Source organism: Beta vulgaris, chromosome 4 (assembly GCF_026745355.1).
Source record: "Beta vulgaris subsp. vulgaris cultivar EL10 chromosome 4, EL10.2, whole genome shotgun sequence".
NCBI lineage: Eukaryota > Viridiplantae > Streptophyta > Magnoliopsida > Caryophyllales > Amaranthaceae > Beta > Beta vulgaris.
Window position 1 is genome coordinate 20343789 of NC_079205.1, and position 24768 is coordinate 20368556.

A 24768-nucleotide genomic window follows, 5' to 3' on the forward strand; every position below is an offset into this window, starting at 1 on the left:
TAGTTGTAACTTCAGGATGTTTTAGGCTCCAAGCATCAAGCCTATAGGGTCTTTTCATCTTTTTACCTTGGGCTTCTGTAGTAATGAGGATAATCGGGCTGTGATCTGAGATAACAATGGGGAGATTCCAGACTTGAGCATCCGGAAATAGGTCTCTCCATTGATTGTTGCTAGAGACCTTGTTTATCCTTTCGTAAATGACTTCATTATCCTTTCTATTGTTTGTCCATGTGTACTTAACTCCGTGAAATGGTATATCTATTAAGAGATTTTGAAGTTTCCAGTTCCGGAATTTACTTGCGCCCCTCAGGATGTTGGACCCTCCCAATTTTTGGTCTTGATTTTCAACCTGATTGAAGTCTCCCAGCAGAACCCATCTTCCTTTGTTTCTTTCCATCAGATCAGTTATTTGAGACCAAATTGAGTCTCTTTCAGCAAGATAAGGCGAGCCATAAACAAACAGCATGAAATATTCATTACCAGCCATATTGGCTGTTTTACAGCATATAAAGTTAACAGTTGCTTGGATGATAACAAGATCTACCCTCCTAGTCCAGCAGAGGAACAAACCTCCTTTGCTGAACTCAGAATTCATCCCCGTACAACCTGGAAACCCCAACCTATTGAAAATTGGCTCTAACACAGAGACATGAGATTTGGTTTCCGAAAGAAAGATAAAGTCTAAATTATAAGTACTAATAGCATTAGGGAAAAACCCTAATGGATGGAGGTTACTATCAGGTAACCCCCTACAATTCCAGCACATAGCACTCATCCTTTGGTCGAAGACTGTCGGTCAGCCGCACCATTTTTCTTTTTGATCTCTTTTCTTCCTTTCCTGGTTGTCTTCTTCTTACCTTCTGCATTTGATCCCTCCGCTTGGTCTTGGTCTGGACTATCTCCCTCGCTAAGCCCGTATTTCAGCTTGTTTTTTCCTTTAGTAGATTTCTGAAATTTGATCCTCTTTGTCCCAGAACTAGAAGCAGCAGAGTGGTCTTCAATGGGTGGGAGGTTTAGGTCGAAGGTTGACTGGACATTAGCTCTTATGGCGTCCCTTTCAAACTTGTGAAGATGGAGAGCTAAGAAGCCTGAAGCCTTCCATTCTCTTTTTCTCCTGCGCCTGATCGTTTTTGTGGGAGACAGATCCTCATTTGAAATCTTGTTGGGAGATTTTGGAGGAGAAAGGAGGGAGTTAAGGTCCATGGTATCAATATTATAGTCCCACTCTTGGAGAGAGAAGTCTGAATGAGCAGAGTCGAAAGAGTTTTCTGAATTCGGGGTATTAGGAGGTGTGTGAGGAAATGAGTAAGAGTCTGAGGAGGAGTTTGATGAGAAGTGACTGCGGTCAAGGGTTTTGTTGTTGGAAAATGATTTTGGGCTTAGATCTATTATGTTTTCTGTAGGATTAGGCAGCGATTTTTGTGGTTGGATCAGTTGGGCTGAAAGGCCCATTTCGTCCCAGTCTGAGAAAGACAGACTTGTTGGACCTTTTCTCTTTTTATCAATGAGCTGGATTTGGGATGAATTTTTGTCAAGTAAAGTATGATGGGTCAACTTCGAAAACTTACCACTTTTGCTTGTATCTTGATCTACTGATTCTGAGGTGGGGGACAAAATATTATCCGGTCCCTCCTCCAGGAGCTGAGGAGTGAGATTCTCAGGACCACTAAAAGTGCTGTTTTGCATGTGAGGCGAGAGAATTGGTAGTGGATTCAGGTTTACAAGGTCAGCCTCAGGAGAGTTGGGTGGATTCTTCACGAGAATCTCTTCCTCGTCAGCAGACAAGTGACCCGACAAAGGGGTGTGAAAAATATTGTTGGTCTCAAGATAAGTTAATGAGCCAAAAGGAATGAAGTCATCATTGAATGGGTTGGTAGGGATGTAGATTCGGTCATTTTCAGTGAGTTGCACGTGTGTAAAAAGGTTGGCTAGATTGACTTCTTCATAAGGGGGGAAGAAATCTAACTGATGGTCCGGCTGGGTTGGAGGCGAGGAAGGAGGAGTGGTGGACGGGTGAATTCTTGTATTGGATGCCATTTTTGTTGTGTTTGACAAATCTGGGAAACTTTTGGCTTGAGAGTGTGGAGTGAGTAGGAGAGAGAGGTATAAATAGAAGAGTGGCAGGAAGTGAATAAGCACTGGAGAGTAAGAATTTGCAGAGGGATTTTTCCTTTCTGAGAGGGATGTCAGGAGAAAGAACCCAAAAACTCTTAGTTTGTAGTACAGGAGGGATTTTCTTTCGAACAAATTAAGTTTGTTTACCTGTATACCCTTAAGATTAGGAAGAGTGGTAGAAAGAGGGGGGGTAAACTTGTAAACAGACTTAAATCCAAGAGAGGGAAAAGGGGGGTTCGACTTAGGAGGGCAGGAGATAAATTTTTTCAAAAAATTTCCTTGCACTATCGAGGCCATTAATACTCCTGTTGTTTTCTTTTTCTTCGGCTTCCACGTCTTAAATGCACTGAAGACTTTACTCTTACTTGAGTGGAGAGTAGGAGTAAGAAGGTAGTTGGGAAGTAAAGAGTGGGAGTGAAGTGAGTGTCCTCTCTTTGAAGTGAATAGTAAGCTTGACTTGCATGGGAAAATAGTTTGTTTTTTGAAGCTTTGTGTTTTAACGTGTGGGATATGGGTTTTGTGTAGCTTGGTTGTAAACCTGGTATTTTTCGAACTGGATAATTGTTTCGGGACAAGATTAGAAAAGAGTTGAAGTTCAGTTCTTGACTTTTTTCCATTTGTGTTTTCATCTGGGAATGAGGATTTTCTCTTTTGTGACGATTGATTCTGATCGGTGGGTGGGGGTTGAGAGTTTCTTTCTTCCGAAAGATTATGGCTATTTTGTTCATTTTGGTTGCTGGGTTCCGGGTTATTGTCATGATCGCTATCAGAGTCTGAAGAGTCACTAGAGTCTGTGTTAGGTTCGTCTCCTTCATTATCTGGAAGAGTCTGTTCAGAAAGGCTGTCTCCCTCTTCATCTCTATCCCAAGAATAGTCTAGGAGGTTTACGTTCGTTGTTCTATTTCTTTCCACCCTCTTAAGTCCGATAAGTTTGTTTGTGAATAGAGGGGTGAACACTTGGGAGGTTATTGGGAAGTCGACTCCTTGACCTATGTCTTCCATTACCATTTCGAAGTGCCTCTGGGCAATGGCCATTGGAGACGACACCTAGGGCGCCTGTGACCTATTCTACCACATTTGGAACAAAAGACAAATACCCCTTCATAACGGAAATCGACCCATTCTCTTGGACCTTCTTGTCTGTTAAGGTAGAACCCTGGTACTAGTGGATTGTTAATAGGGATAAGGACCTTAGCCCTAATTATGTCTTTGAAGCCAGTACTAGAGGAAGCATTATCAAAGTGGAGAACGTCTCCTATTCTATTTAAAGCCCTTCTAGCAATGTTTGTTTTGTTATAAAGTAAGGGGAGACCTTCAACTTTAATCCAGAGAGGGACTCTAGAGAAGTTATGAGCTCTAAGAGAGATGTGGGGAGAACATTTTGTGAACAAGATAAGGGCTCCTTGAAAATTTGCTGAGCCTAGGCAGATGAGGTTTGCTCTATCTCTATTATCAAGACAAATGAAGTAGAAAAGTTTACCTACTTTTCTAACCTGTATTTCATCATGGGAAGTCCAGTGGTTTGACACCCAGTTGCTGATTTGAGTTTGCGTAAAATCTCTGAGATCTTTCGCTTTCCCTAGGACTGTTCTGTATAGATCGTAGTCCTCTTGTAAGATGTCTTCTTCCTCGGTCTCGATCTGTATCCCCATTCTGCGAAGACTGCTGTCTTCTCTTACTTGTTGTAACCAAGTTTATGTTATGCGGGTGAAAAGGATTCATTTTTTAGTTTGATGATTTTTTTTTTTTTGGGGTTTGGCTCTCTATTTTAGAGAGAGAGGCTCTCAAGTTTTAGAGAGATTTTTTACAATGTAGCTATGATAATAGTATCAAGGTACACACTCTTAAATTTGTGTAACCTTTTCTATTTATTCATAATAAGCTAATTTTTTGTTGGCTTTATTTCTACAGGTATGGGCTGAAGACGGAGATGACGATTGGCATTGTGTTCAAACACTAAACGAGGCCAGAAAGTATTATGACTCTCTGCACTATTAAACTGTTCAGCACATCCGTACATTTCTAGTGTTGTTTTTGTGTTTAAAGTTTGAGTCCCTTAACATAAATTATCGCAATTTCGAAGCATCTGTAATAGAACCTGTCTGTAATAGAACCTTCCTGCACAGCCTAATTCCCCTTACTCACTGAGGAGAGCCGTTAGAATAATCAAAGGAAAGAAGAAGATAAGAATAATATGAGCAGAAGAGAGAGAGAGAGAGAGAGAGAGATATTTTATTACTGATCAACAAAGGAAAATATACACAAAAGGTTTTCGAGTGACCCCCACACTCCTTAATTTAATGTAAAGAGATTACTTTTCTGAATACCTTTCCTTAATTCCCTATCATTCTATTTATACTACTATATTAGTACTACTCTCTCTAGGAAGGTTCCCTGCTCTTTCCTCAATGATTGTGCCAATGATTGCACACCCCTTTGCTCTGCCACCTGGCTGTCCTTGTAACATAATCAGGTACCAACCCCTGGTGTCCTATTGACGTGGCGCCTAGAGTAGGTGAATCTCACGAAGCGCCTTGATTGGGCTGGCTCACTAGTGGGATCTATTACATTACTCGCCGCCCATAGATTCACCTTGTCCTCAAGGTGGAACTCTGGAAATTGGTGGTGAAGAATCTCAAAGTCCTCCCATGTAGCTTCCTCCTTGGGCTGATTTTTCCATTGAGTAGAAGAGAAATGTTAGTGATAACCTATGTTACCTGGACTCTTATATCCATGTCTAACACGGGTACGTGTCCAAGTGTCTGACTCGGCTAATCTATGAAAATTTTCAATGATTTTAGCCCAAAATGAAGTGTCTAGGTGTCCGTGTCCACGTCCGAGTGTCAAGGATCTGACGCAGGTACTTGAGGTGAATTGAATAGTCCATGTAACTAAGGTGATAACAATAGCATAATTATACATACTTTAACATATTATCATGGAAATTATGTGTGTGGGCAAGACATCCTATGTACTATGACGAACAATTCTAGTCTGGGGAAAAGACTCGCCTACTAGTTCCACTAGCTAATTTAGGGTATCTAATTCCTGCGTGAATTAAAGTTGCTTTGAGCATAATAGTTACTACATGCATGTTTCGGTATCGAAAACGATGTCGGACCCTTAGCTTCGAGAGTTGTCCGACAAGAGATGGATGTCCGTGAGGGATCTACAACAATGACAAACGTGAGCTACCCTCGGGGGTGTTTCGAGGAAACCCCCTCCGACGCTCAAGTCAGCTAAATGCTTAAGAGAATCCTAGAGAGAGAGAGAGAGAGCTTAGAGAGAGTGATAGGCTATTTTTAGTATGAGAGAATGTACCTGCAGGAATAGTACTGGATGGCTATTTATAGGCGTACTATTCACCTGACAGGGTGTGTAATCTTGTGACACTTGTACTGTTGTGATTAATCTGTCAGAGGGAAGATTCCCTTTGCTTTGTCGTTTTCTATGACCGTGACGGCACTCTCGGCCTGAAGAATGAATTAGGGTTTGCTTCCCTTTCGCGAGCCCACGTCACTTTGGTTTGCTCCCGGCCAATCGGTAATGTCCGCTAGCAACTTGGGTCATACCCATACAATGCATAAACAAAAACTAAAATTCTTAGATCTACTGTGACGTCTTCAATAAACCATAATGACATGGCAAGAAGAAAGCTAGTTTGGCAAAATTATGTGCAATATGCTTTTCTGAATTGTTAAATGCCATTTGGCTTCATAGGAATGTTGGAAAGTTTTGTAGTTCTGCCTTCCTAGCAATGTTCTGGTTAAAGAAATCATTTTAAGATTGCTTTGATGATGCAAAAATGGTTGAAGATTTGGCTTTTGCTCTGATTAGTCCTCCAAATGTTTTCTGCTTGTCAAAGGCTGCTTTGTGTTTTGCCTTTGCTTTAGAAGGCTGCACTAGGTTGCGTAGGTTATCCATGCCTGTTTTGCATCAAAAGCTGGGTCCAACTTGTAACTGAGTCATGAGCTCTGGGCATAATTAAGGTTGTCTCCTTTGGAGAATCATGATATTACAGTTGCTGGAGTTCTGATTAACAAAGATGAGTTTGGTCAGATATTGCAGTGTTTATGTTCTATATTGTGTGCTTGCTTACTGTTGCTTGATGTAATTGGGAGACTCTCGTCTCCCATCTTTCCTTTTGTTTTAGTCCACAAAGCTTTTTTTTATATAAAATTGTTTAGGAAGTGTTATTGTTCGCATCTGTGTATCTTTCTGGTACTGGTAGGTTAGTTTACATGAATCTTGAGCATTGATGCATCAAATGTAGGATTACTGCTAGCCTCAGGCCCTCACGGGAACACTCCCATTCCCCTTCCTTGTTGAGAGGAATAAATTATAGATGGGCTCACATTTTTTAAACTTCTATTGTTTGTGTTTCAGTGGGCATACTTCGACAGTATGGGCTTTATCTTTTAATGCTAGTGGCGACAAAATGGTAACTTGTAGGTATGTTGTGCCTTATTTCTTGACCACTTTGTCAAATGCATTAATTCATAGTTGAGGCTAATTTAATATTTGAACCCATTCCACAGTGATGATCTTACTATTAAAGTATGGGAAACTGACAGCCTGCATGCACAATCTGGTGATGGCTTTGCACCTTGGTAAGAAATGTCTAGTTGTTCATACTGTTTTATTCATCTTTCTTTGTGATGCAAAGATGGATGGTTATTGAATGCTGCTACTATGCTATGAATTGCCATTGCTGAGTTTGGATTTAGGTGATTAATTAAGGACATAAAGATGGATTTATATTTATAAATGGAAATTACATAAAATAAAGATAGGGGAGGAGGGAGGAGAGAGGAGAGAGAGAAAAGTTACATGTGGATGGTTGCTAGTTGGATGTGGCTGTGAGGTTGGGGAGGAAAAGGAAGGGGGGAGTGGCTGGAGGCAGTAGGTGGGGGAGGTGGATGGTGGCTGGGGTGGGGATGGTGGGTCGAAGGGGTGAGGGTGAGAGTGGAGGAGAGAGAAAGAAGAGGAAAATAAGAAAATGATTTGATTAACAGGTTTGCATTTTTGGAAGACCTCATATGGTTGGGATCATTTTGAAATCATTCATAGGTGGGATTATTTTTGACAAAACGGCCATAGTAGTGATTTTTCTGGTCAATTTTCCCTTTTTTTTATAACTCTGTTTAACCAGAATTTCGAAGCATTTTGGTCCACCTATAGCCACAATTTCTTCACAACCCTTGATTACTGCTTAGAGCTTACTGCAGTCACTGGTCAGTCAGCGGTATGATTTGATCTTGTACAAAATCAAGTCAATAATGTAGTTCTTGATTGTATAGCTAACGATGTCTACAAATGATTACATTTACCAAAAACTTATTTTACAAGATATTGCTGTTTCTGTCCACTTTAGTGGTCCCATATCGACTTTGCGTGCATTTTAGGACAATGATTTGAATGTGTGCCAGTAAATTAACTTGCAAGTTTAAAGGGACTCTTAATTTAGGACACAAAAGGGATTCATAAGTCTGCGTGTTGGTTGAATGAATCTTAAATTATTGCATAATGGTTAGAATACTAATGTTCATGTTCTGCTGCATTACTTCTGTATATTTCTTCTGACTGTTTATGTATATATTTGATCTTATGGCAGGAAACACCTTTGCACTATATCAGGCTATCATGACCGCACTATTTTTTCAGTTCATTGGTCAAGGTTTGTATTCCAAATTTCAATTGCTTGAAACTTCGGTTTTATGTGGCCTTGTTCGTTCTTGTATGGATGTATTTTATTTCATGTGTCCTTGATACACACTAGTTTTCTTCTACTGGGTCTCAGAGGCGGACCTTTCAAGGGGAAGGAGTCAGGACTGGGCTGTTTTGTTTAATTCAGCTTGTTGTTTTGTTAGCCCAACAAAAACAAAGCCCAAAATAGTACAAGTGTACAACCCATATATAGCAAGCACCTGTACCATGAAAGGGAAAGAATAGATGGGGAAGGCGAATTGGGGGACCCACACGTTGGAAAAGGGCCTAAAATGATGTTGATGCTCTTTTTCTTTGTAAACCACTTGCTGATGCTTACCATTTCTTTCTTTCTTTTTTTAGTTAGAAGGGCTTTGTTTCATACTGTTGAGAAACAGTAAATTGGAAAATTTCACTGTTCAAGCATAGTGAATGTCATGCCATGCATTTACTGCATGTTAGGAAAGTTTTTCGTCCGCGCAGAAATCGTTGAAAATATAATGTTAAAAACAGTATAATTTTGCCTATAAATACCGATGTAAGAAATCAGTTCTTCACATCAATGCAATACAATACTCTCTGATATATTTGCATAACTTCTCTCTCTATTTCTCACAACACGTTATCAGCACGAGTGTTCTACCGGAAATTTTTTTTAAGGTATCTTTAAAATTTTTACATCCATTTTGTTTTTAAGTTTAAATTTTTTTTCTCCAAGCCCAACCCTTTTACTACCCGAACATGGACCAACAAAGTAACGGGATTAACATTGTTTTACACAATGTCTCTGTCTCGGGTATTTATTTTTGGATAGAGCGAAACAATGTGCCATTCACTACCAACCCAGCGAGGGGAACTGTAATACAGCCCCGACCCAGTAACCGTAACAACGGTACAAATACTCATACCAGAGAAAACCCACAAACCCCTGTTCCCAACACCAATAATAACCCTCCTATACAACCAGCTGAAAATCAACCTCCGCCCAGTAATAAAAGAGATAGAGATGAACAGGAAGAAACTAGTAGTAAACGTCACCATACTACTAACGCAGAAAACAAATAATTTTAACGCCACCTTCATGGAGGGCAAGGACATTTTATTTACGTTATTTTATTTTATCTGCTCTTAAACCGCCTATATGGACAGGTTAATTTTTTTATTGCCACCTATATGGACGGCCTAGTGAATGATAGCATTATTATGTCTTATATGTGCAATAATGTCGTATGTATGCAGGGAACAAGCATTCAGAACATTATTATATATTATTGTCTCTAATCTTCTACTTTTTTTTGCATTTATAGTTACATATATTATATTACCAATTTACTAGCATGCTCTAATATATATTTGTCAATATTAGAATTTTATTGCGTTGTATATTTTTTAACTGTATATGAACTGCACAGTTAGGGATAACCCTCTATAAAAGCGGATTACCATCCCCATTTTCACCACATATCCCTTATCTTCTTCCGTTTTTTTTTTTCTCTCTAAACCCACAAATTTTTTTTCTTCTTCCTCAACCTTCCGGCCACCATGTTTAACGCCGACGACAACCGTCCTCCACCCTCATCTTCCTCTTTTGAAGAGGATTTTAGGAAAATAAAACTCTACTTATTTCTTATAGCCGGTTTCTTTTTCCTCCTCATGGCATTAATGATATATCTCCTAATACATAAATAGGAGACAAAAAAAAAAATTTCCCCCGGAAGAATGGCGAAAAATGCACATGAATATCAATTTTTTTTGTCTTTAAGTGCATTTTAGGAAGTTTTTTTTTTTATTCACTTGTTGTATTTTGTTTCTATTTTTGGTATTTTCTTTCTTTTTTTTTGCTTAGCTTCATTATTGTTGTCGCTATTTTAGTTTTTTTTTGTTTGTATTATTTATCTATAATAATAATGATATAAATCAGGGGGAGATAATATATATATGTGATTTATCATCATTACTAATTTCAAATATTTACCTATTTGTAGTCAAAAGAATGGGAGATCTAGTGAAAAGACAATTTAACATACTAGATCTATCTGGGCAAAAGTTTTTAGAATGGACGGTGGACGCCCAAATGAATTTAAAGGCCCAAGGACTGGAACATACAATTAAAGATGTGACAACCCAACAAGGGGATGCAACTACAACAGCCGCATCAGTTAAAATTGCGACTGTACAAGAAAAGGCAAAAGCCTTAGTCCTCCTAAGACATCATTTACATGAAAGTTTAAAAAGTGAATATCTACTTGTGGATGATCCAAAAGAACTATGGGATAGCCTAAATGAAAGATATGGGCATCACAAAAATGTGCTTCTCCCAAAGGCACATTATGACTGGACCAATCTGAGGTTCCAGGATTTTAAAACGGTCAGTGATTACAATTCAACATTGTTTAGAATTGTATCATTGTTAAGATATTGTGATCATCCCATCACAGAAGAGCAAATGATAAACAAAACGCTCTCCACTTTCCACGCCTCTAATATCATATTGGCAGAACAATACAGGTTCAGAGCTTTCAAAAAGTACTCTGAGCTAATCTCAGTACTACTTGTGGCTGAACAAAATAATGATCTTTTGCTGAAAAATCATAATCTTAGACCTACGGGGTCTTCAGCCACTCATGAGATAAATGCTATAGAAAGCTCTAATCCACCAGAAGCAAATGCTATACATAGTGGTGGACGCGGTAATTACAACGGTCGTGGGAGAGGACGTGGTAATTACCGTGGCCGAGGGCGTGGACGTGGAAGAGGCCGATTTTCCCCAAGAAATAATAATTTTAAACATTCTGATAAAAATTGGGGACAATCATCTGGAAATCAGAGGCAGACGTCCTATAAAGGAAATGATACTTGCCATAGATGTGGCATGACTGGGCACTGGGGCCGCACATGTCGTACTGCCAAACATTTGGTAGATCTATATCAAGCTTCAATAAAAAACAAAGGAAAAAATGCTGAAGCAAACTTTGTTAATGAAGCCACTACATCCATGCCCAGCCTTGATGTTTCAGATTTTTTTATGGATGATGCTGAAGTTGAAAATAAGTTTGTTTAGATCACAATCGATTAATGTGCTTAGTTTATTTCAACTGCTTCAATATCCACTTTCATGTATTTGTTCCTTTATTATTAATAAAAATACGTATTTTTCTTATACTAATCATCGTATTTATTATTTATGAAGATATGAATTCATCAGAAGTTGGAACTAAAGAACAATGTCTCCTGGACAGTGGGACAACACACACCATATTGAAAAATAAAGAGTATTTTTCAAAACTTACAATATTCCAAGCAAATGTTAGTACAATTTCTGGGACAGCCAAGCTAATTGAAGGCTCTGGAAAAGCTTGCATTATATTTCCAAATGGGACAAAATTGATAATTAATGACGCATTATATTCGAGTAAATCTCGAAGGAACCTCATAAGTTTCAAAGATGTACGTCAGAATGGTTACCATTTGGAAACAATGACGGTGAACAAAGAGGAATTCATATGCCTAACGGAAGAAAAACGGCAAGAAATACATCTATGAAAAATTGCCAGCAATTTCCTCGGGACTATATCGCATAGATATACGTCCGATTGAAATTAATATGATATCTAACCAGAAGTTAGATAATAGAAATCATTTACTCTATGGCATGACCGATTAGGCCATCCTGGCACAGGAATGATGCATAGAATCATTGAAAACTCAAATGGACACTCTATAAAGAATGTCAAAATTCCTCGGTCAAATGAATTAACATGCTCTGCATGCTCACTTGGCAAATTGATAATCAGACCATCTATAAATAAGATTGCCACTGAATCTCCAATGTTTTTAGAAAGAATTCAAGGAGATATTTGTGGGCCTATTCATCCTGCATGTGGACCATTTCGTTATTTCATGGTATTAATTGATGCCTCTACTCGATGGTCACATGTGAGCCTTCTGTCAAGCAGAAATGTTGCATTTGCAAAACTTTTGGCTCAAATAATTCGATTAAGAACTCAATTCCCAGATCATACAATAAAGAAAATAAGATTAGACAATGCTGGGGAATTTACATCCCAAACATTTAATGACTATTGCATGTCTATTGGGATTATTGTTGAGCACCCTGTACCTCATGTACATACACAAAATGGTCTTGCTGAATCATTAATCAAAAGACTACAATTAATTGCAAGACCATTAATAATGAGGTCAAAATTGCCATCTACTACTTGGGGTCATGCTATATTACATGCGGCAACATTGATAAGATTAAGGCCGACAGCCTATCACAAATTCTCACCATTACAATTAGTATCTGGTCGAGAACCGAATATCTCACATTTGAGAATTTTTGGGTGCGCTGTACATGTACCTATTGCTCCTCCCCAACGTACTAAAATGGGTCCACAAAGAAGGATGGGAATATATGTTGGATTTGAATCTCCATCAATTATCAAATATTTAGAGCCAACAACTGGTGATCTATTTACGGCTCGATTTGCCGACTGTCATTTTAATGAGTCGGTATTCCCATCCTTAGGGGGAGAGAAAGTGGACCCACAAAATATAAAATCGGAAATTACATGGAACGCATCGCAAATGTCGTTTCTGGACCCGAGAACAAATTCATGTGAACAAGAAGTCAAGAAAATTGTTCATCTGCAAAGTATTGCAAACCAATTGCCAGATGCATTCACAGATTCTAAGAAAGTGACAAAGTCACATGTACCTGCTGCGAATGCTCCGGAACGGATTGAAATTCCTAATGACAATAAGGCAATTGAAAATGAGTCAATAGCACGTCGAAAACGTGGCAGACCACCCGGTTCTAAAGATTTAAAACCAGAAAAATGAAAAGGCAAGGGGAGACAACGAACGAAATTAATATAAATCTCCCAACAGAGCATGATGAAAACAAAAATGAAGAGAAACGTGTTCCAGAAGAAAAGGAACATGAAAGCGTAGACAACAATGAAACTTCAATTAATTATGTTTCTACAAAGAGACAATGGAATCGAAAAGATGTTGTCTTGAATGAAATTTTTGCTTACTCGATAGCGGTTGAAATGACATACGATGAAAATGATGTAGAGCCAAATACAGTTGATGAATGTCGCCGTAGAAAAGATTGGCCAAAATGGAAAGAGGCAATTCAAGCAGAATTGAGATCACTTGAAAAACGTGAAGTATTCGGTCAAATAACCCAAATACCAAAAGGTGTAAAACCAGTTGGGTACAAATGGGTATTCGTGAGAAAACGAAATGAGAAAAATGAGGTTACTAGATATAAGGCAAGATTAGTAGCCAGGGATTGATTATGATGAGACATATTCTCCAGTAGTCGATGCAACTACACTAAGATTTCTGGTAAGTTTATCAGTTTCGAAAGGATTGCAAATGAGATTGATGGATGTAGTGACCGCATATTTGTATGGCTCACTTGACACAGATATTTATATGAAAGTTCCTGAAGGACTAAAACTACCAGAAAATTGCATGCCCAAAGAGATGTTCTCAATAAAATTGAGAAAATCACTCTATGGGTTAAAACAATCTGGAAGAATGTGGTATAATCGTCTTAGTGAATACCTATTGAAAGAAGGATTCAAAAATAATCAAATCAGTCCCTGTGTTTTCATTAAGCGATCTAAATCAGGATTCGCGATCATTGCTGTATATGTCGATGATTTGAACATTATCGGAACTCCTAGAGAACTTGAAGCACTGCAAAATACTTGATGAAAGAATTTGAGATGAAAGATCTCGGGAAGACAAAATTTTGCCTTGGCCTGCAAATGGAACATCTAAGAAATGGGATTTTTGTCCATCAATCAAACTATACAGAAAAAATCCTGAAACGTTTTTTCATGGACAAAGCCCACCCAATAAGTTCTCCAATGGTAGTGCGTTCCCTGAATGAGAAAGATGATCCATTCAGACCACGAGAAGAAAACGAGGAGATTCTTGGTCCTGAAGTACCATATCTAAGTGCAATTGGTGCTTTAATGTACTTGGCTAACAATACTCGACCTGACATAGCTTTTTCAGTAAACTTGTTAGCTAGATACAGCAATGCACCAAGACACTTATTACGTTATCTTCGAGGAACACAAGATCTCGGATTATTCTATCAGTCAAGACCCAATGCGTCACTCATTGGATATGCAGATGCTGGCTACCTCTCAGACCCACAAAAGGCTAAGTCTCAATCCGGATATGTATTCACTTATGGAGGTACTGCAATATCTTGGAAATCTACAAAGCAGACTTTGACGGCCACATCATCAAATCATGCGGAATTAATTGCTCTTTATGAAGCTGGAAGGGAATGTGTATGGCTAAGGTCAATGATCAAGAATATCCAAGAAGAATGCGGGATGGAAACAATAACAACAAATCCAACTATCATCTACGAAGACAATACTGCATGCATCACCCAAGTAAGCGAAGGGTACATCAAAGGAGACAGAACTAAACATTTATCACCAAAGCTCTTCTTCACTCATGACCTCCAAAAGGAAGGGACGATCAACATTCGACAAATCCAATCATGTGAGAATCTTGCAGATTTATTCACCAAATCCCTTCCGGCGAAGAAATTTGAAGAATTAGTCCGAAAAATTGGAATGCATCATCTTCGTGATGTATGCTAATTCAGGGGGAGTATTATATGCGCTGCACTCTTTTTCCCTTCGATCAGGTTTTTATCCCACGGGTTTTTCCTGACAAGGTTTTTAATGAGGCAGTTGATTTTAAGCATATAAAGATACATAATAGTTATACTCTTTCCCTAGTTAGGATTATTCCCACAGGATTTTTCCTAACAAAGATTCTTAATAAGATAACGTCTATTATGAATTATAAATGGACATTCAAGGGGGAGTGTTGAGAAACAGTAAATTGGAAAATTTCACTGTTCAAGCATAGTGAATGTCATGCCATGCATTTACTGCATGTTAGGAAAGTTTTTCGTCCGCGCAGAAATCGTTGAAAATGTAATGTTAAAAACAGTATACTTTTGCCTATAAATACCGATGTAAGAAATCAGTTCTTCACATCAATGCAATACAATACTCTCTGATATATTTGCATAACTTCTCTCTCTATTTCTCACAACACATACTTTATTAATTACTATTGTGTTTTTTTTTTATCTGTATCTCATTTTTCTTATACATGTTATACTATATGATATTTAAAGCTTTAAATTTTTGACTTTCCTATTTTGTCTTTTTTAGAAGAGTTATGTGTCACTTATTGTCACATTTCTGTAAAAGAGAAGTGTTTCACTTCAAAAGAGATGGAGAAAGTATATCAAGATGAGGCTGTTTCTTGAATTTTGGTATAGTGAAGTTTTGCACACACGTGTTTTAGATATAAGATACCGTCTCTACAGTAGATGCTCTAAACAGGATGTAATATGATTACTTGTTTCGCTGATCCAGTTCATTTTGTTTTAATTTCTGACTGCATAAAGTAAAAACATAGGAGAAAGGACAATGGTGATGATCTCTTAACAACCAGGAAAATTATGAAACAAGAGTGCACGCATCATTAATTAACTGCAGGTACATTGTTTGCAACAAGGCATAATGAATTCCATGCTTCCATGTAAGCCTAGGAGGATGCTTAATTTTTGTGAGAGAAGTGAAAGGTTATATATATATATATATATTGAAATCTTAGCGAATCTTGATGTTTGCATTTTGTTTTTTTTATTCTTCTTTCCCCTTTCGTTTGCAGTTTCATTATATGATTTTAATCAAGGACTTGTGGGTTTCTAGGGATGGTGTAATTGCCAGTGGTGCTGCAGATGATGCTGTACGCTTGTTTGTTGAGAATGATGATGGTCAGGTAAGCTAATCTGTCTCGCCTATTCTCTATGCCTTGGATTGTGATTCTTGGGCGCTAGAATTGATTATTCGACACACTGAGCTTACAGCATGAACATGAAAGGTTATTTTACAGCTTTGCTTTTTGTTCCAAAATGTGTACAGTGTGATCCATAGTTCGGAAATGCGATTTCGGTCACGATCGCGGTAATGTCGTGGTGATGCGGGAACGTGGAGGATGCTCAGACCATGAGATATCCCTTGAACGCACCCTAAAACGCATTTTTTTATACACCTTTACGATGCGGGTAGTATCAGTTCGGTAGATTTGGGTGAAACGATAACATGCGGAATTGTTTTGACACCATGGTGTGATCTGCACCAATAACTGTGAATGCTTACTTTTATTTGTTAATTCTTGCATATATACCACTCCATATAGTACTCCGAATAAAGTGTTAAACTTGGGAATTTGGGATTACCTTTGTCAATATGCCTTCTTAGATAGGAGTATTTCAAATTGATGAACTCAAATATTGGCAATCTTACTGTTTGCCACAACACGCTTATGAGAGGAGCTTTTATTGATGATAGTGGCGGATCTAGCGTGGGTTCAACTGAACCCACGCGGATCCAAGAAAAAACTGGAAAATAAAGGAAACTGAGTAATCGGTTATATAGTAAGCAGGAGTAATATTTTATTGTAGAATATTCTGCCTCAGCGGTTAAGTGCGTGTTACATTGAGTTTTTGTAGTCAAGGTCGCGGGTTCAACTCCTCCGGGAAGCTTTTTTCTCAGTTTTGTTATTTCTTTTTTCTTCCCATTAGGCCTTATCATTTCATTCTTTTAATACTACAGTCTACAGATTGCTTATGTGTCAAATCTTGGTCTTTTTTTTTTTTTTGTTTTAATACTCCTTTTATTAATTAACTAGCCTTTTATATCTACAATTCTCACCATCCCACCAAGTACTAATACATCAAAAGATAATGAATCTAGGTTACTTTTCATTCTCTTCCTAGTTCCCTTGCTTAAGTAATCAATTAATCATGTATTACTAAGTGAAACTAGTCATTAAACTATGTTAATTAGTTGATTTACTGATCATATATTTATATGATATGCAATGAGAAGTGTGTTAAACAGAGAAGGATTAATGTGCATGTAAATTAAATTTTCATATGTGCATTTTATAAACTAAATGTACAAATGATAACTTTTCACATAGAAGAATTTATACATCACTTCTAAACAAAAATAATATTAGTAAACTTCTTGTTAGAATTTTAGACACTTTAATACATATTAGTGTTGATTTATTGTTACTCACTTTAATTTAGATTTCATATTTTGTGCTAGTTGCTAATATTTCGTTTTATAACTTTGTATTTGTTTTATAAGATATTGATACTTTTTTCTTAATATAAATATGTATTATTGTAATTTTTTTTGTAACGATGTAATTAAGGATAAAAGCTCTCCTAAGAAAATTGTTGAAAGTTTCCCTTCTTATTAGAAAAATGTAAATGTAGACACTAAAATATAATTTGAAATTTATATTTATTTCGAACCCACGTGGCTCAATTCCTGGATCCGCCACTATTTGATGATAATGTGCTTAAGGGTTGATGACAACATTTCGATGATACATACTGACTGGTGTTAGAACTAAATTATGGCTGGTATGCTTTTATAAAGTGCTGATTTTTTTTCATTTATTCGGGCATTTAAAAGCAGAAAAGAAACTAGAACTGATGTCAATTTGTTAAATGAGTTGGATATGGAGGAATTTTTTGCCAAACATTTTTTTCCAGCTATAAATTTTATCCTGAAATGGATAACATGTCTAGCTTTTTCAAGGGGACACAAGGAGGAAGAGAAACAGAAATGAGAAGGGAAAAAGTGCTGGAACAGCACAAAGAAAACAAATTATCTGTAATGGTAAGAATGAAAACAACTTGTATGGTGTTGTGGAAGGAAAAAGAGCATGAAAGTGATTAGAGTGCAAGAGAACCTGAACTCTGCTACCTTCATGCTGATGGCAATTGTTAGTTGGAAAACTTACTGCTTACCTTCATTTTGTCTGAGACTATGTACTTGAGGTGATATGTGAAGGCTAGTTGCATGCACATGAATATGTACCGAGCATACAAATAGAAGGTGGGTCTTGTTATGCATTGGGTATTAAGGGAGAGGTATTATGGGAATTCCAATAAAATTAGGTTAGCTTAAAGAGAAAGCAAGTTAGTTAGCTCATAAATAGAAGATAGGTGAGAAGAAAGGATGTGGAAAATAGATGAGAAAATTGGTGAGCTTGTAAGAGCTCATTTGGGAGAGAATCAAGCCTCTCGAAAACTTGAATATCATCTAGTTTTGCTGTATTTTCAGTTTATTAATCAAATACTCATTATCTTCCTCATTTTCTGTCATCAATGGTGTCAAGGTTATGTTAATTCATAACAGGTCTGTGATTAGTAAAGTGATTTTGTGCTGTTAGGCATTTGCAGATAAAGAAATGGTATTTTTGCATGTTAGATAAGTTTTGGATTTAGGTGATTAGGCCCTGTTCTTTTGGACTTACATTCAGTTCAGTTTAGGTTCTCTCAGTCCAAAAGAACGGGGCCTAAGTTTATTATAATCTGGAAGGCTAGCATAAAATTGCATGCTTGTCCAGTTAACTTGCACGCTATGTCTGAATCATGTGTTTTGTTGCAGCTTATGCTTTAGCCTGATTTCCACACATATGAGGTGGTGATTTCTTCTGTTCTTTTTCTGCGCAGTTAGATGGCCCCATGTACAAATTATTATCTAAGAAGGAAAAGGCACATGAGATGGATGTGAACTCTATACAATGGAGTCCTACGGTAAGCTCTTTTTTCAAAAAGAATTTGAATATGGTACCATGTTGGTGCAAGTCTTGCAAACTAATGAACTGGGGGGGGGGGGGTGCGGTGCGATTTGTTCGTTTTTATTTCTTTTTTGCTTCAAGAATATTCGAATGAGGGTTGGAGCTGCAAGCGCTGAGGATAAAATAATAGAGAACCTGTTACGGTGGTTTAGGCATGCGAGACTTTGTCTAGAGGATGCTCTAGTTAGGGTAGTAAAAGGGTGGGATACTGGAGATTCAGAAGAATCTTGGAAAGGCCAAAGAAGACTCGGATGGAGTTTGTTAGAAATGGTATGAAAAATTTGGATTTGCGGGAGAATGTAGCATTTGATAAGAGGAGAAGGGTGGCAGATGATCCATGTGGACAACCACCGGAGATTAGATTTAAGGCTATGGCATTGTTGTTTTCGCTTCGGGAGGAGGGATTCATATAGGTAGTGTATAAAGCTGAACAGCAGAATTCCTTGAAATGTTGTAATGCCCCAACCACTTCAGGCACAATTAGAAGTTGTAACCAAACCTTTTGGACCTATTGCCCTCACTTAGGTTCGAAGGAACTCTTGCTGTTTTTGATGTAAAGAATGAGTTGAACATGGCCTGTTATATGAATTTTGATGGTGCGATACTGCGATTGTTGTATGCCGAGTAATACTGCTAAGTCCTCAGCTACACCTCCCATACTCTACAGATTCTAGAAGGCATAAGAAGGCTGATAAAGGGTACTGTAGTCATTTACTGCATAGATGGTAATGAGTGGGTAATGTTTGGGAAGAATATTCTGGTATCAGTTAGTTTGTTAGAAGAGAGAGAAAGGGAGAAAGTTTTAATATATAGCAAGCTGATATATCAGATAGACAAAGATCTAATCTCGTGTTGATGTTCTTGATAAACATATGTGCAATATAGGATTTTCCCGACTGATCAGGGGATATCATTGGGGAAAAAAAAGATCCCTGAGATGGATTTATTATATCTCAATTTCCTTGTATATGACTTGATGCACTTTTGTAATGCAGGAAAAACCGCTGCTTGCATCAGCAAGTGATGATGGAACAATTAAGATATGGCAGTGCGCATCTACATCATGATTTTCTTCATATTGGAAACCTGCTTTCCTGCATTTCCCCATCGATGTACACTAGCTGCCAAAGTGCTGTGGCTGCAAAACGAATTGGCAAAGTTTTAAAGTTATTATAGAACATTGAAACATATTTTTACCTATACCAAATCTTTTTGGTGTAACATAATCATTAGGGTTCAGATTTGTAAATTTTATTAGCGTCCTTGATTGGTAGAATCACTAAGAAATATCTTCTTAGTTTTGTTTTTTTTAAAAAGAAATTTCTTGGTATTGCAACCAATTTATGTTTGCGAGTAAAAATGTCTACTTTACCAGGAAAAGTGAAAAAATTTAGAAATTTGCATTTTACCATTGGATGTGCAAGGAGTATACCTTTGTTACTCCTCTTGGTAGGGTTCATGCTCCATTTTAAATGTCTAGTAGACACTTCGGAGCTCAATTTTAATTAGTGTTTGTTTTGCTTGTTAGTAGGTAAGCAGGAAGTGAAAACTGTGAAAAGGTAGTGGAAACTCTGAATAAAAAGGTGTCCTCTGATATTGCAATGTTGAGTCCATCTACTTGATCTTAGGTAACTATCGATAGAAGATCCTAAGAGCAGGTACAATGGTTTGGTTGGTCTTTGTTAGTCTTTAAGTTTTTGCCATTCTCTCTCCTTCTCTCTTTCTTACACCTCACATCCCACTAAACTTCTTCAAACTCAACTTTTTTCTCACAATGGTTTAGTTGGTCTTACTTGGTTTTCTATTTCTCTTTCATACTTTTACTATACCCCACCATATCTCTCTCCTACCCATTGTTTATTTTTATATGAAATAGATGGTTTAAATTAAATTACGTTAAATTAAATTACATTAAATTAATTACGGTGAATTAAATTACTTTGAAAGGTAATTAGCTAATTAGCTTACGATAATGAATCAATGTTAACTTGAAATTATAGTAACTATGTGCTATTTCAGGGATTTGTGGGTGATTTGGATTATTTTGGAAGTAATTAGGATTATTTGAATTCATAATATTGACTTAGTTTAAGTAATATTAGGTAGGAGAGAGTAATTAGAAAAAATAGATTGGAAAGAAGTGTAGTAAAATATATGAAATTTAGGCTCAATTTATAGAAAAAATTATTTTGTAGCCAATAATGTAATTTTTTTAAAAAAATTCTTAGCAGATTTTTTTTTAAACGTTACAAGTTTTTGTAAGGTTTTAAAATTAACATTACAAACTTCAAAACAAACAAATGGAAGAGTGCAGCACGTGGACCACTACCATTTGTTAGCAGTAGCTTTTCGGCCCAGCTATTTGCACGCTGAACTGAAGTGTTGCGTTTCTCTTGTCTCTCTTTCTCATTTTCCTTCAATGTATTGCGTTTTGTTTGGGCCCAGGCGCCCAACATCAATTTTTCGCCAGTTTCTTTGCCACGTGGCTGCTACTCATTCTTCTTGTGCACTCCATCCAAGATACATATGGTCTGAAAATCCAGACCAACCAACTCCAGAGCCAAGTCCCCCAATAACAAAACTAAGTGAAACTAGTTTTACTATTTACTAGACCAACCTAAAACCAACCCATTGTAAGTAAATTCTCTATGGTGCCCCTTATATTTTTGACTTTTGTATGTAGTACATTGACATGTTTTATCATTGAAGATGGTCTCTCTTAATTATTGATTTTTCTATATAGGTCCCCTTGGAAGTTCAATACTTCCTCTCACATTAAGAGCCCTTTAATTACCCTTCGAATCCTAATTACTATTATTACCATCAATTAGACCTACTACCCTCTCTTTATTAATGATGATGTTAATTATTACATAGTAGTTAGTACTATCAAAATGAGTAAAAATGTTGTGAAAAGGAAACGTGGTGCGTCTAGGTTGATAACAGTGAATGTGAAGATTGTGGAAGGTGTTGATGGGTGATTAAAATGATAGGAGATTGAATTATGTTTTAACAGTTTTTTCACCAAATACTCCCGAATTTTCGGTTTATTTACAAGGTATCCTCGCACTTTTTAAAATAAACGGGGTACTTCTCAGTTTCATAATAATAAATCAAAATACCGTTAATGACAGTGGTTAATGCCGTCAATCGTAGTTAGTCATTAGCCCTTATTTTGTTGTTTGCAACCTTAATTAATCGCTATTCCTAACCCGTACCTATAATCCTAACCCTAAATCCATAACCCTAACCCTTACCACCAGTACACCACTCCTCCCACCACCCCCACAACCCCTTCCCCTACAATCCCCTCCCCCCAACCCCGTCGATTTCCACAGCGCTCCCCTCACCCCCATCGACTTTCACAGCCCTCCTCCCACCCCGCCAATTATGGCAGCCCACATTAGGTGGTGAATCGATTTTCGCAGCTCACAACAGATGACTACGTTTTAAAACAGATGTGATTTCCGCAACATGAGTAGAGGAGAGAGAGGAAAAAGCAGCGCAGTTAATCGTCGGGGGTCGGGGGAGCGAAAATCGATGAGGGTCGAGGGGAAGGGAGCGAAATTCGACGGGGATGAGGGGAAATCGAGTGGAGGCTGCGAAGGGGTAGGAGGAGGGGCTGCGAGGGGTGGGGGAGGGGTTGTGGGGGAGGGGGTGGAGGTGATGGGGTTGGGGATAGGGATGGGGGAGGGGGTGGAGGTGCTAGGGTGGGGGGTGCAGGGGTGGTGGGAGAATGGGTTATGAGGGTTAGGGTTTGGGGTTAGAGGTAGGAGTTAGTGTTGTGAAGTAGACTCTCTCTCCTTGTGATGGGTACGGCCCAGGCCCATATTTAACATGGTGTTAGAGCCAGGCCCACGACTGGGACCGTTAATTTACTCTGGGCCAATTGAAAAAGGGACCTCACATGTGAAGGGGAGTGTTGAAGCTATGATGTATAGCGCACACCACATGTGAGTGCCCCACATTGATTAAATAAGAGAGATGGGTTCACTTTATAATGCAAAGGGGTTACTCCCCTTATTGCCATATGGTTTTAAGGTGGAACCTCCTTTGTGTTGTGAAGTGTACTCTCTCTCCTTGTGATGGGTATGAGCCAGGCCCATATTTAACAGTTAGTACTAAGGTTATGATTAGGGATTCATTAGAGTTTAAAACAGAAAATTAGGGTTAATGACTAACAGTGGTTAACGTCGTTATTCATTAAGGGTATTTGGGTGTATTACTGTGAAAATAAGGGTACCCCGTGTATTTTCAAAAGTGTGAGGGTACCTTTTGAATAAATCGAAAACTTAGGGGTATTTGGTGAAAAACCGTTCTTTTAAGGTTGTACCATATAGAAATGTCAATAGTGGAGGGGTACCATGTAAACATTTTAAAGGGTGCCAATAAATAAGTCTGGATATTAGCTTAACCTACAAAAGGAAGATAGGATTTGTCACTAGTGTTGTGAAAAGACATAGCACTGGGACAAAGTAAAAGAAGTATGGGATACCTGTAATAATATGGTCATTTCATGAATTCTTAGCAATATCGTAGAATCCAATGAAATCTAAAAAATGCTTGAACAAAGATGCATGGTTTCAAATGGATTCGAGAAGTATAGGCTTAACAAGGAAATCTATGAAACAAGATAAGCGAAAAGTATTACTGATTACTATACGCAAATGAAGAGGTTATGCGAGGAACTAGAATATCTAAGCCACCTTCCTTCCATCACAACATTTTTTTAAGGTAAGGAGAATTCCCTTGCAAAAGGGAGAGAAGTTGGGGATCCTTCTTGTAAGTGGTGTGAGAATCGAACCTTGTCACAGAAGTGGAAGGGGGCCTTACAACTGCTAGGTCAATCTTGATCCTTGCTCCCATCACAACCATGACAGATAAATACATTCATCACTACCTCAACACAAGCAAAAAGAAAGCCAAGAAGAGCTGAAATTGTTTTAATTATTTAATAGTCTTAGATGTATATGGCCTACAAGGGGCAGTTTATCTATGATGGCTAAACTCCTAACTTTGGAAGTGGCTTGTAGTAGCTTGCAGCAGGAGGAATCTTAAAGAGTGATCCTGAAACCTGTGAAAGAATAGTCTAAATTTGCTGCAATGCATAGTAAGGGAAGTGAAGCTCCTTGTGTTGTGCGAAGCTAAGGTACTCCATAGAAAAGTGCTAGTTTTTGATTGTCTTCCCTGAAAGACATCACAGGGGCCGTAAATATTACAAAGGACATAAGAAGGAACTTGGTGGAAACGAGGGCCTAAAATGGAACAGAGGTGGAAGATTTGGAAAAGGTGGAAGTAAACTTGCAGCTAATGTGATGTGGATTTGGGCAGCAAAGAACGCAATTTTTGATGTTTTTAGTTTATGTAGTGAAAAAAGAACAAAAGGGATAGATTAATTCCTTGAAGTCGCAGTTCAAAGTTGGATTTTATGGTCGCGGTATAATCTCTCACACATGTCTAGGTTGTGTGTTGGGTTTAACTATCTAAACCTCAAACAACAAAAGCTCGATCATTAAAATGACGAATAGTCAATACTCAATCTCCAAGATTATTTCATTCAATAATAATCGTGGCCTATAAATAGGTTTACAACCCTAAAGAAACTTGGACATTTCAATAATTAAACTAGAGGAGGTTAGTATAAAAATTATATGTAATAAAAATATATAATAAACTAAACTTAAAAATAATCCGAAACAAATTAGATTACTAAATCTCATGCAACTCGTTAATCGGTGATAAACTTTTGGTTAAACGCGTCAGCTACACGAAAAGTTATAGGTGTGGCCGACCGTCCACAAAGCGCACATAAAATTTGTAGTGATTGTGTTAATTAGAAAATTGAGGAATCTTTTAGATGCAAAAATAAAATTGCTTGAATTTTTTTTTTTTTTGGTGAAAAGCTTGAATTTTTTGAAAATCTCCTTTTCTTCCCTTTTTCCCCTCACTTTTTCCCCCTTTTCTCTCTTTCTCTCTTAATGCCTTAGTCTTCTTTGCCGGTCTTTGGACCACTACCAATATTTTTAGGAAAAATTGACAGGTGCATTCCGTACTATGGGCGTTCTGCCATTTTTAGTCTCAACTAAATATTATTTTTGAACAGTCCCAACTATGCACCATTTTTTACAAAAACGGTCCCAGCAGGTCAACGACCTGCTCTAGCAGGTAAAACCACCTACACCATCGACCTACCATTCTTGCCACCTATAACACCAC

General features: G+C 37.8%; 2 protein-coding genes across 2 annotated transcripts; one reads left to right on the plus strand and one right to left on the minus strand.

Moving 5' to 3' along the window:
- Window positions 1-3116: 3116 nt before the first annotated feature.
- LOC130591077 (uncharacterized protein At4g02000-like) lies at window positions 3117-3767 on the minus strand. The gene has a single exon (XM_057393983.1). The coding sequence runs from the start codon at window positions 3765-3767 to the stop codon at window positions 3117-3119; it is 651 nt and encodes a 216-aa protein (XP_057249966.1).
- Window positions 3768-4008: 241 nt separating this feature from the next.
- Window positions 4009-19798, plus strand: LOC109133865 (protein CIA1-like). Its single transcript, XM_048642026.2, has 7 exons — window positions 4009-4088; window positions 6502-6567; window positions 6654-6725; window positions 7730-7792; window positions 15597-15666; window positions 18425-18508; window positions 19548-19798. The coding sequence occupies exons 2-7, from the start codon at window positions 6554-6556 to the stop codon at window positions 19617-19619; spliced, it is 375 nt and encodes a 124-aa protein (XP_048497983.2). The 5' UTR covers window positions 4009-4088; window positions 6502-6553; the 3' UTR covers window positions 19620-19798.
- The last annotated feature ends 4970 nt before the right edge of the window (window positions 19799-24768 follow it).

Coding starts and splice junctions, on each gene's coding strand:
- LOC130591077 (XM_057393983.1), bottom strand. CDS start 3,767: ATGGGGATACAGATCGAGACCGAGGAAGAAGACATCTTACAAGAGGAC.
- LOC109133865 (XM_048642026.2), top strand. Junction 6,726..7,729: donor GGTGATGGCTTTGCACCTTG/GTAAGAAATGTC, acceptor ATCTTATGGCAG/GAAACACCTTTGCACTATAT. Junction 7,793..15,596: donor TTTTCAGTTCATTGGTCAAG/GTTTGTATTCCA, acceptor GTGGGTTTCTAG/GGATGGTGTAATTGCCAGTG.